The 12,584-nt window shown below is 40.7% G+C and overlaps 2 protein-coding genes across 4 annotated transcripts; one reads left to right on the forward strand and one right to left on the reverse strand.

Moving 5' to 3' along the window:
• Positions 1-242: 242 nt before the first annotated feature.
• Positions 243-1,281, forward strand: LOC125208174 (ethylene-responsive transcription factor ESR2-like). Of its 3 annotated transcripts, none has more exons than XM_048107753.1 (2): positions 243-846; positions 916-1,281. In XM_048107753.1, the coding sequence occupies exons 1-2, from the start codon at positions 261-263 to the stop codon at positions 1,158-1,160; spliced, it is 831 nt and encodes a 276-aa protein (XP_047963710.1). In that variant the 5' UTR covers positions 243-260; the 3' UTR covers positions 1,161-1,281. The 3 variants fall into 3 exon arrangements, with proteins under 3 accessions (XP_047963710.1, XP_047963712.1, XP_047963713.1); XM_048107755.1 differs by having other exon boundaries at positions 919-1,281; XM_048107756.1 differs by having other exon boundaries at positions 1,006-1,281.
• An 8,063-nt stretch (positions 1,282-9,344) lies between these two features.
• LOC125207350 (BTB/POZ domain-containing protein At1g67900) lies at positions 9,345-12,233 on the reverse strand. Its single transcript, XM_048106645.1, has 4 exons — positions 11,663-12,233; positions 11,519-11,588; positions 10,196-11,446; positions 9,345-10,115 (listed from the first exon to the last, which is right to left on the reverse strand). Exons 1-4 carry the CDS (start codon positions 11,719-11,721, stop codon positions 9,669-9,671), a joined length of 1,827 nt encoding a protein of 608 aa, XP_047962602.1. The 5' UTR covers positions 11,722-12,233; the 3' UTR covers positions 9,345-9,668.
• Positions 12,234-12,584: the final 351 nt, after the last annotated feature.

Below are 12,584 nucleotides of genomic sequence, written 5' to 3' on the forward strand. Positions count from 1 at the left end.
GAGAGGCTGTCATTTTAATACAAATAAGATTGTATATACAAGATGCAGACTTTATATTAACACATCACAAAAAATTTATCCGTCTAAAAATATACTCCCCTCAACATTTAAAAAAGAAAAAGAAAAAGTGGCGGCTTGTAACAAGACTCTCTTTCTGATGGTGTTATACTCAATTTTGTGATTATAAATAGGCATCATTCTTTGGAGATATCCTCTCCCCATATATCCGCTGAAACTACAGTAATCCTTTCAATCAAATCATGGAAGAAGCCATGAGAAGGCTCAACGGCTCCGACCCCGACCCAATCCTCCTCCCCTCCTCCGCCCCAAAGCGCCGCCCCACCAACAAGCCCTCCCCCTCCCCCTCCCCCGCCGGCGGTATCAGGTACCGCGGCGTCCGTCGCCGCCCCTGGGGCCGGTACGCCGCCGAGATCCGCGACCCTCAGTCGAAGGAGCGGCGCTGGCTCGGCACCTTCGACACCGCCGAGGAGGCCGCCTGCGCCTACGACTGCGCCGCCCGGTCCATGCGCGGCGTCAAGGCCCGCACCAACTTCCTCTACCCCACCTCTCCCATCCACCCCGGCGCCGCGGATAATATCATCTCTCCCTTCCACTTTTCCAAATCACCTCACCCTCCTCCCTCCATTCTCCCCTTCCCAAACCCTAATTTTGATCTCAACGGAAGCCACAACATGCTTCTCATCCGCGACTACCTCAACACCTCCAATTCCATATATTCCGATGCTTGCTCCTTCAATCGCCCTTCAAACCACCACAACATGCCTCATCACAATTCGACCTCTCACCCCTCCACCGCCTTCAAGCGCAACTCTGCTCAATTTCAAGGTAACAATTCTACAAACACTGATTCTAATGGAATTTTCTGGAGCGAGAGGTCTGATTCAGGTTTGTTAGAAGAAGTTATACACGGCTTCTTCCCCAAAGTCAAGGCGGAGCCGCCATCTCCGGTTATCAATGAAGCTGAAGCAAAAAATGGGTTTGTAGGGTTTCCGGTTGATTCACAATTCGGGGGTTTCAACTCTGGCAGCAACCATTTTTTCGGAGGCCAAGCGAGTTCGAGTGGGATATTTGGGGATATTTTTCACTACCAAGAAGCTCTAAGTCTGGTTGCAGAGAGACTGCCTAGTGCTTCAAACTAATCAAACTAAGATATGTTTACTTATTTTAATCCTGTAGTAATATTTTTAGTCGGCGGAAAAATAGGAAATTATGTACCCCTTCTTCAATCAAGTATGTAATTTTCTAGTATTTGGTCATTAATGAATCCAACAAAAAAATGAAAAATCTTGAATGTTTAAATTCGTTTGGTTAGAATCATAAATAACATATCTAACAAAATAGTATCGAAATTGCACATATGTATGTATGAATGTGTAAAACGTGCATGGGGAATTGTTGGATGTTTTGTTGATTTGCATAACGGTCCCTCTTAACTGTTGATATTGTTGTTGTAGTTGTGGCTGGGAATTTGATTCGGTAGAAAAGGGAGATATCGTTTTCTCATAGATCTGATTACATGGTAACATAAAAGTTATGTCACTTTTAATGGCTTTTGCCTTTAGAGGGCTTGCTCTTGAGTTGACCTTCGATTTGTTGATAAAGCACTGCTTTTACCCGACTTTTTGAGCCATGCTCTCATAAGTCGTGGGGAAAGGCTGTAGTACCACTCTATTCTTTTAATTTCAATTAATTCATCCATACATTTTCAGATGTAAAACTTTAATGTCGGTTGATAATATTAATACGACTATTAACGCCATAAAAAGTTAGTACTGTATAACAATTTAAATTCAAATAGTACTTCTAAATTTTGGAGTGAACTAGTATTACTTTTCAATTTAAATTCAAATAGTACTTCTAAATTTTTGAGTGAACTAGTATTAATTTTCCACAAATTTCCCTCTGCATATTTAACATTATGTTTTCGAGACTTTGAAATAATTTGACGTGCGGGAAGAATTTTTGTTTCCAAAGTTTATAAATGCATGTGTACACGCATGGAATATTTAACCAACAATATTTACTGGCTTAATTACTAGTACTAATTTGATCATTGTGCAACTAAGTGCGCTAGAAAGGATCTTATAAGAGCATCTCCAATGGTAATTCGGCAAGAAATCGACCAGAAATCGGTCAGCAGTTTCTCCCCCTGCCACATCAGCAGCACTAAAAATTCACCTGCCACATCATATTTAGGCCAGCCATAGGCCAACCGCAATAAAAATAATTCAAAAAATACTACATTTACGGAATTAAAATTACGATTAAATTACGGAATTAAATTTACGAGACATATACGGGAAAATTCATTAATTGCATTTAAAAAAGGTACATAGATAAAAAAAAATTACATTTAAAAAGGTACATAATAAAGAAAAAAAACTATCGCCGTGCAATCCTCCGTGCCCACAACTCTTCAATTATATCCTTTTGGAGTTGAATATGAGCATCCACTTGGCACATGTTGGCAAATTCCTTAAGGCGGCCGACTTCATCGAGAGGTACCCCACGTTGTACACTAGGGGTGGCCGTTCCGTGGCTTGGACCGGCTTCATCGTCATTGACCCAACTAGTCGGTTGTACGCCTTCGTCTTCGACGATCATGTTGTGCAGGATAATGCAGGCGTACATTATCCGGGGAAACGCATCCGACATCCCACAAACGCGTTGGACCCTTAATTGCCGCCCATCGAGACCGGAGCACACCAAATGCGCGCTCCACGTCCTTGCGCGCCGACTCTTGTCGTTCCGCAAAGTAGGCCTTCCTTTCATCACTTGTTTGCCTGATCGTCTTCACAAAGACCGGCCACCGAGGGTATATCCCATCCGCCAAGTAGTAGCCCATATCATGCTTGGTTGCCATTGGCCACAAATGAGGCAGGCTGGACCGACGCCCTGGCACTTCTCATTGAAGAGGGGAGACGAGTTCGGGACGTTGAGGTCGTTGTTCGACCCGGCTACCCCAAAATACGCATGCCGAGATCCACAGCCGGTAATCGGCTATGGACTCGAGGATCAACGTGGGATTCTTTGACTTGTAGCCGGTCGTGTAGGCCCCCTTCCAAGCAGTCAGACAGTTCTTCCACTCCCAATGTATACAATCTATGCCGCCTAACATCCCGGTGAACCCATGCTTCTCCCCGTGCATCTGCATCAAATTCGACAATCTTCGGGAGTAGGGCTTCGAAGGTACCGCTCACCGAAAACGTTTATCACGCCCCCACGGAAATTCTTCAGACATTCCGTGGCTGTCGACTCACCGATGTGGAGGTACTCATCCCACATGTCTGCCGCGCCTCCGTAGGCCAACTGCCTGATTGCCGCCGTGCACTTTTGAATAGGGGTGTGGCCGGGTCTGCCCAGCCGCATCGTGCCTAAAGCGGAAACACGGATATCGACGCTCTAATGCGCCAACGATGCGCATAAACAACTCCTGCGCATTCTAAAACGCCGCCGGAACATGTTGGCGAGAAACCGCGGGTTCTCTCGAAAAGTAGTCGTCGTACAGCCCGCGATGTGCAGCGGCGTGATTCCGATCAATCACCGCTCGGCGGTGGATAACCCGTGGAGGGCGAGGTATCGCCTGCTGTTCCACCCTACGCATGTACCGCTCCATCTCGCGGTTCATGTAGACATTCATAGCCTCGTTCATCCTCCGTTCGTACTCCTCAGCATCCCCACCACTACCACCACCGCTACCACCCGCGTTACTCATCGCTCAATGATGCTCTTGTATAGAAAGTTAGAGAGAGAAAACTCGTTAAAACAAGTGGTGCAAATGAAAATGAAACTAAAATCGCGTTTATATAGGTTTTTAAAAAAAAAAAAAAAAAAAAAGAATATTCGGCGCTGGCCGATCGGGCCGCCACAATGGCGGCCAGCGCATCGGCTAACGCATCGGCCAGCGCCCACCAATCGGCCAGCCCACGCCTATCAGCTAGCCGGTTAGCCGCTCGCCGCCTCCAATGGTTCGGCTAGCCGATCGGCCAGCGCGAAGAATCGGCTAGCCGGTCGCTAGCCGACCATTGGAGATGCTCTAACCTCAAGCGTTACTATATCATCTATTGTGTCTAGCGCCCTAGCGCACTATTCCTCATTCAATTCTAGACCATCTGAAAGTAGGTTTAATTAGAATACAAAAGTGTCTGTGATCGTCTTAGTAATTCTTAGAATCGCCGTAATATATCAAAGTAGTACTGTACATTAATTATTGAAATTTATTCGGATAGTATTTGACGTTCAAGTTGTAAGTATGTCATTTTTTTAATTTTTTTTTAAATTCAGATATATTATCTACTTATAAATTCAGGTATCTATTCCTTATATACCACTACCAGGTATTGTTAGTATGTTTTTACGTATAACTCACAAATTCAGATATTCGTTACATACAATTATAAATACGGATACTGGATACTGTACTTTTTTTTATAATCAACACTCGAAATTATTTACTTATACTCTCCTACTTTTCTAAAAATAAAAATTCTTTTATCTTTAATTCATTTTCTAAAAATAAAAATTTTCTATTTTAGAAAATTTCTCTATCTCTATAAAGTGAGACTCATTCTTCACTAATATTTTTTCTTTCTTTCTATCTCTCTTTCTTATTTTATTATTTTTATATTAAGATCCGTGTCATTTTTAAAATTTCTATTTTTAAGAAATGGAGGGAGTAGTAATTGTGATACCAGATATTGGTGGTATGTTTTCTTTACTTACATAAATTCGGATATTGTTGGTCCTTTACTTGTAAGAAAGGTGAAAAAAGCTATGGAGTCTTTCATTCTCTCTTACACGCAGTTGTAAATACAGCACTTTCCACTGTCCGTGTCCAAAAAACCCTAGCTAACAACTTCCTTACACTTAACTAAGTAGACAACGCAACACAACCAAATTGGATATATACTGGTTTACTTGTGCTTCGCCGCTTAAGCTCTCCTTTTATCTACTCCTATTAATTAGGTGTTTATTCTATAAAATTGTTCTTTTTGTTTTTATTATTGTGTTTAATTACTGGATCTTATAATTCTAATCCATCTTTTCGGGAATTTTGTTCACATGCCCTTGGAGATCGTATGTTTGTCCTTTCTGTTAGACTAACCTTGTTGTTTCACTTTAACATTAGATGATTGATTCAACTTTCAAGCATATCAATTTTGGTTTCCTGTATTTTTGGGTTAGTAAAATTGATTAATCTTTTTATTTTCTCATGCAGTAATCAGTTGAGCATATTACAATATGATCTGAAAATAAGTACTAGTAGTGTATATTTTCATTTTATATCTATACTCAGTCACTCACAAACTCTTGTATCCATCTTTGCTTACAGAGAAATAGAACCAAAGTCCTCAATGCCTTCTTCAAGCCTTATTGATCAACAAGGGGTAAGTGGGACAAACTCTATTTTTTTTAATAATTATTTTTGTGTAGCTAGTAAATCAATTTGTTTGAAATGTATCTATTCAGTTTTCTTGTCTCACAATATATAGTCAAATCCTTGTTCTACTTCTTCAATCTCTCTGTATATGAAGATTGCCATTGAGACAAATTGATAATGTTATTAAATCATTCACTCTTTTGTTTCAAATGTGACATTTTGATCACATATATGAGTTATGTTTTGTGTTGATTGGTTGTTTCTAGTTATACTTTTTCCAGAAGCCCTTGTACATTGCTCTGGCTTGTTGAACCTTTGTCTTCATTTGCAGAGAGGCACATTGATGTATCTCCGAGTTGTCTAGGCAAATGCTCATGCCGGAATTGGGTTATCTTGCATTGATGGTTTGTTTATTTACTTTGCTTCTTTTCATTTTGTTATTTTCACTTCTTCTTGTTGTGCTTTGTAGCCTCTGGAAACGATGACTGGATTATCAAGACGGTATTAGAGCATCCGCAATGGTACATAGGCCAGCAATAGGCTAGCCATTCTCTCCCCTGCCACGTCAGCAACACTAAAAAATCCACCTGCCACATCAGATTTAGGCCAGCCATAGGCCAGCCGCAATAAAAATAATAATTCAAAAAATACTACATTTACGGAATTAAAATCACAATACGGAATTAAATTTACGACATATATACGGAAAAAATTCGTTAATTTTATTTAAATTAAATTGCCAACATTAACTAAAAATCAAAAAAATTACATAATATAAAAAAATCCGGGCTTCCACACACGAGCCACCGCCCCACTCTACTCCTCACTAATTTATTAAAAAAATACATAAAAAATGTTAGTATGCCTTGAATTTGTGTTAGTTTGCCGCTAGCCGAACGGGGGTCCCGACGGTATGACATGTTTCTGTTTTAGGTCATAATTTTGTATTGGGCTAGTTGTTGTTGTCCATCGCTAGATGTTGCTCTTGTACAGAAATTTAGAGATAAAGAAAATCGCGTTTATATAGTTTTTCAAAAATTAAAAAAAAATTAATTTTTTTTTTAAAAAAGAATTAATTTTTTTTTTTTTAAAAAAGATAAAAAAACAAAATCGGCGCTGGCCGATCGGGCCGCCACAATGGCGGCCAGCGCATCGGCCAACGCCGAGCGATCGGCCAGCCCACGCCGATCGGCTCGCCGACTGCAATGGTTCGGCTAGCCGATCGGCCAGCGCGACGAATCGGCTAGCCGGTCGCTAGCCGACCATTGCGGATGCTCTTATTACATCACATTATTCTTCTATTGATTGCTTAACTAGCACATCAATGGATCGCATTAGATTTGTGTTCAGCTTGCTTATAGGTTCTTGAGAGTCTTGGGAATTAAAAAGATTGCTTTTGAGATTTCAGTTGGTTTGAATAGCAAGGTGTGGGTATGGTTTCAAGCCTCATGTCTCTCTTAATTAATTAACTTAGCGCTTGATGCCTTCATCCACTTATTTTATTTCCTAATTTGTTCATGTGAATTCTTCTACTCCATCAGATACAAATTTATGGCGCCCATGAGCCCTACACAACAGGATTAAAGCTTTTGCTCCATAAAATGCAATGAGCAAATATATTCATTGTATGATTTTAGTCTATGTTGTTTTGGAGTTGATTTGAGTAATCATACCTGTTATAGAACATAAATATCCCACATCAGTTATGTAATATAGTCTAGCTTAATCTCTTGCACTATATACAGGCTTTATTAAGTACTAACAAATATACCTACTACTTTTCTCTAATATATGTCTATATTTTCCTATCGTATCTCTATATTTTATTGTTCTACAAGTATATATTGTAACATGAAATACACTATATGAAAATAAAAGTATAAAATCGAAACAGTTATCGCAATTAATAGTACTCCGTATTATTTTTGCTATTCATTCTTCTTGTTGATGTTATCATTTTTTTAATTTTAAAGATTTATCTCTCTAAAAATAACTTAGTACAATGGGGGTGATGAAATGGATTGGGCTGGACTGGGCTTGGATAATGTGAAGATGACCATTGCTATAATTTGTTGGGGCATCGTTACGCTTCATGATATGATCATGAAAATGCCTCTTTGTTAGGTCAAGAAATGAGGAATTCAATACACTCGATCGAGACTACATTCATGGAAATGGGACCCCTTTAAAAGTGTGCTCCATTGGCATGTTATTTTCATGATTATGGCAAGAACAAATAAGAAAAGGAAACGAAAAAGCCAAAAAAAGACCCAAATGGGAATCATGTTGATCTTGATCGAGATTGAATAGAGTGGTTGACGCAGGGCAAAAAAGTAGTTTCTTTTTGGTGGGACATTAATTGAGCCTAAGTTATCAATCCCGTGAAGGAAGGGATTCAAGAAATGGAAGGACAGAGAAAGGGATATTCAATCATTCCTACTCATCTATATTAAGTTGAATCCAATATCTAAAATACTTGTATATATTTCTCCTGCCCTCTTTGGAATCAATTACACAATTTTGAAGATATGGAGAGTGAGTCCATGATAAGCAAAGATATGAAGGTGGATGAGGCTGGCGGCGGCGGGCTTGCGAGGCAAGGGAGCATCACTAAATCTAGCTGCCTCTGCTCTCCCACCACCCATGCTGGCTCCTTCCGATGCCGCCTCCATCGCGCCCCCTCCCTCCAACGGACTAAAAGCATCGAATCCGCTTCCGACTCACAATCTAAGGATACTACTACTCCTCTTATGGTTACTCATCAGATAAGCAATTCAAGCAGTGCTCAGTAAATAAAGATATATACCAATCTTTTTACTCTATTTGTAATCTAAATATATATGTTCACAAATCTGTGTAAATTGTAATGCAATCAACATTGAGTATGCAGTTTGGACTACTAGTATAATATTCAGATTGATTTACATGCACAATTAACTTGACTCTGTTAAATTCTCGATTTATTATTGCAAATGATATGATAACATAGGTAGGAGTAGTATATAATGCTTGATGGACCATACGCAGAATTTGCGGAAAATCTATCATAAATCTTATAGTGAGAGTGTGACATACGTATCGTTTTTCTTTTTTATGTGGTCAAATCTGTAAAATCAATCGTTAACACTATGTCCAACTTGTGAATAAAGCACTAGTAGATAGTGCTGGAAATAAGAGTTCTCAGTAGTACTACTATAGTTGAATTATGAACAGTATAAAGTCTGGATGGTCATGATTCAGAAACAAAAAATTTAATAGAAAAAGAAACAGCCGAGTATAACAATAACTAAAATTGCATCCGCAAGAAATATATACAGATGGAACTAGTGGTTTATGGTTATACCAAATGGTTAGGGCCATTAGATGGACATTTATTTGAGCTCTGGTGTATTCAATAACTAAGCTTTAGCCTTGGAAAAGGAGTTCAATGTCTCTAAAGCTTCGGCTTCATTAACCAATCCACCCATCTAATTACTTATTTCCATGTTCATTGTCAATTCAAGTTTTTTTTGAACGATCACAAAATTAGTTTCGGAGTATCTAAAATGTGGATCACACACTATAACCTACATCTCCGTGTAACTACTTGTAGCATGCAACTCCTAACAAATTCTAGGATTCTAACAACTTGTCTTAAATGTCTCAATTTTATTGAATTTAGGTTTCAATCGATCTTCATCCGTAAATTACTCATCTGTCGAGTCTTGCATTAAGTTATACACAACAGTGTTGTAGGTTCTAGATAACATCCGAACGAATGACACGGGCTGAGTATCTTATCTACAAAGCGCACGACCAGGTGTTATGTTCTGTTATTTTTCTCGACTATGCGCACATTTTGTGCATTCTATGAATAGAATACACAAGTCATGTGCTTTTTAAATCACTCATTTTTTATGCTTTACTACGCAAAAACTTGATAAATTCATTAAACAACTGCACATAAGCCATTTACTCAAATAATTTAAAGTGCACAACTGCACATAAGCAATTCTGCAGCAGTATACTTCCACTTCTGCAGTTCACACTCTCTTGTACAACTACTATAGTAGTACTACAATGTTTAAACATTTTCTAATTTTTGCCTCCAAAAAACTATAGTTTCCATAATTTTATTGGCATAGCTTACACCAAGTGAGTTGCATTCTTTCCTAAACGGTTACAAAGAGTTTTTCAAGAATTATCACACAAAAGAGGAAAGAAAAAAGATTAACAAAGACAGAGTGCTATTTACCCATCCCAAACAAGACATTGGGATCTCTGATGATCAGTTCTTCTCAGTTGCACTTCTGCTGATGGGCCATAATTTGCTCAACATTCTCCTAGGTCTGTTTGGAGTCATGGTAAAGGCCTTCAACTTTGATGTTTTTTCGAGCTCTAAATTGTCGTCTTCATCCAGCTTCATTTTCAGGGTCGAAACATTCGAGCTGGGTGATTTGAGGCCAGATACACTCCACTGGTCTTGCGCAGCACTAGTAGGCTTTGATGGATTCTTACACACTGCCAACAGTGCCTTGATGTTGCTAGGCAGCTCCGTCACTTGACCTCCCGCCATTGCAGCCCTTGCTTGCTCGAAAAAGAGGACTTGAACCACCACCCGCAGTGGTAGCATCTCATTCTGTGCAGCGTGCATGCACGCTTCAACAGACAACTTCTTGCACTCCAATGCACGGCACAGCCTCTTCCTTTCGCTCTTACTCAGCTCCGGATGCACCTGCCATTGTCCACAACACACAATTGGAAAAACTAAAAACCAATCTCAAGTATAACATTAAAAAATAAAACAAAATCCACCTTTAGGTAAATGTCGATAGCTTTGTAGAGATCATCATGATCCAGCCTTGCAAATTCTGGTATGGATTCAGCAACAGCGATGAACTTGGACAAGGGCAAATTCTTGTCCTTGGCTATCTTCTGAAGATAGCCATCCACGAGCTTCGCGACCTTGAGCTTGGAGCTGTGCGAGGCAGAAGACGACCTTCTACTCTCCTGAAACAGCAGCTCCACGTTCTCAGCTGACCGCGATCTTCGTCTCTCAAACTCCCCTTTCCCTCTACGCGGGCTCGTGGGAGGGCTCTGCCCCTGCACCATGAAATGCTCCAGTATCGAAATCACACTATCCACGTCGTACATCATCTTCTCGTCCAACGCTGGTAGCAACAGATCAGATACCGACGCCTCCTCCAGCTGCACTCCAATCCTACGTTCCAACTCCATCTTCGAAGACGAGGATGCTTTCACTATGTTGGCCGCCTTCAACAGCTTCAGCATAAAGCTGCAAGACACCTCCCCTTTCTCACTCGGAAGCAAGCTAACTATGGATTCCAGCAACAACCTATGCTTCGAAGTCACTTCCCCAACCGACTCAGGCTTAGAATCACAATCAATGTTTATGTACTTGGACACATTTGGCAGCCAGCGCGACGCATAGATGCGTAATGCCTCACCAACGAGGCCCGGGGGAAGCTTCCCACCCGATTTGATGGCGATCATAGTCCTCCAGTAGAGATCAATCCCCAGCTCAGCCAGATCCTCCGCCCACCAGCTACCTCGGCTGGTGGACTTATGATGCCTCTGGCTCTCGGAGCCATTGCACGACGCGTCATCCCTGCCCCGCCTAGAGCAGCTGTGGGACAAGCTCGCCTTGGTGGGATTGGAAACAACCTTGGCAGCGATGGCCTCAATGCATCGGCTGGTGATCCCGAGATCCTCCGCCCACAGATGGAACGCCTTGGTGCTCTGCAGCGTCACGATCGAGTCCCTCCAGCCGTGAAGGATGCAGGAAGTCAAGAACACCTCAATCTTGTAAATCAGATTGCCCTTCTCAACATCCTCCGTCATTTGAAGGTACTCGGCCGCACATCTGACTGCGACGATGTTGTAGGCGCTGAGGGTGACGGTGATGCCATAGCAGAACTTGGCGCAGAGATCAAACGCCTCCACCCCGCCCGGGAAGTCCGGGAGCTGCACTATCTGCAGCTGCTGCGCCTCGGGGCTCTCAGCACATAGCCTCTGCAGCCGCAGGCACTTGGACAGCAGGGGAAACTGCACATTCAAACATTAACATCAAAATTTTGTAAATTATGTAAATTTTGAATATAGTTTACACACACACACCTTATGCAGTAAATATCTGGTTCCTTTTACTTGCACAATGAGATCGCTTGACACTTCAGATGATACAGAACTAAACTCAACAAAACAGAGTTAGTTTTTAGCTTCACAGATACAAAAACATATAAACATGAAATTGAAAATTACCGAGTGGATTCTGTTGTGTAGAAAGTATCAGGGCGAGATCCAAGTTTCATAAACTTCATCGCTGATATTTTGCAAATAAACGAAGGAATTGATCAGAGCAGCATTTGAAAGTGAGACAAACACCAACTTCCTCAACTTTTTTTCAAGAAAGTTCCACCTCCAGCTGCAACCAATAGAGTTTGTCGGAAGCTAGACAAACACAACTAGATTTTCACTGTTTTTGTTCGCCAATCTTGTTCCAAAATCAAACCAAAAAACAAACACAATCAAAAAATGGTCTCACCAGAACTTGACCTATCTTTAAGTTAAAACAAGGGAGAATCCAAGAACTGCAAATTTTTATAGCCAAGTCATGTATTATGAGATTTGTACATCAACATTCAACCATTCGAGAGAATCTCTGTCACTTCAGTCAAATTTGAAATAGACATGCATTAACAAATAAAAGGAACCTCTAGAACTAAATCGAGAAAATCAAATTAGGTAAACAATAAATGATTAAAACACAAATTTTACAAACCAAAAACATTCACCGGCCGGCATCAAATAAGCAAGGAAGAAAAAAAAAATGAAAATATTAAGGTTGTGTTTGAACTCACAATCAATCACAGGTAGTAACTGCCAATCATATTTGGTGGTGGCTTTTTTATTTTTAATTGAGCCGAAATAGTAGTGATTCACTATTGAGCTACGCTTGCTAAACCACAATGCCAGCGTGCAGGGGCAGTGAGAGAAAAAGGCGACGCCCACGTGCTTATCCTGCGCCCACTTGTGTCCCTCTCCCTCATCATTGCCACTCCAATTTTCATCACCACTATTGTTGTTTCCTCAATAAACCCGGATTACTTTATAACCACTATCCTACGCCGCTCTCTATGCATAATTGCATATGCTATGTATGCTTATAATTCATCAATACTCC

The sequence above is a fragment of the Salvia hispanica genome, chromosome 2 (assembly GCF_023119035.1).
Source record: "Salvia hispanica cultivar TCC Black 2014 chromosome 2, UniMelb_Shisp_WGS_1.0, whole genome shotgun sequence".
Taxonomy (NCBI): Eukaryota; Viridiplantae; Streptophyta; class Magnoliopsida; order Lamiales; family Lamiaceae; genus Salvia; species Salvia hispanica.

Coding starts and splice junctions, on each gene's coding strand:
- LOC125207350 (XM_048106645.1), bottom strand. CDS start 11,721: ATGAAGTTTATGAAACTTGGATCTCGCCCTGATACTTTCTACACAACA. Junction 11,447..11,518: donor CCAGATATTTACTGCATAAG/GTGTGTGTGTGT, acceptor TTGAATGTGCAG/TTTCCCCTGCTGTCCAAGTG. Junction 10,116..10,195: donor CTATCGACATTTACCTAAAG/GTGGATTTTGTT, acceptor GGACAATGGCAG/GTGCATCCGGAGCTGAGTAA.
- LOC125208174 (XM_048107753.1), top strand. CDS start 261: ATGGAAGAAGCCATGAGAAGGCTCAACGGCTCCGACCCCGACCCAATC. Junction 847..915: donor CAACTCTGCTCAATTTCAAG/GTAACAATTCTA, acceptor CAGGTTTGTTAG/AAGAAGTTATACACGGCTTC.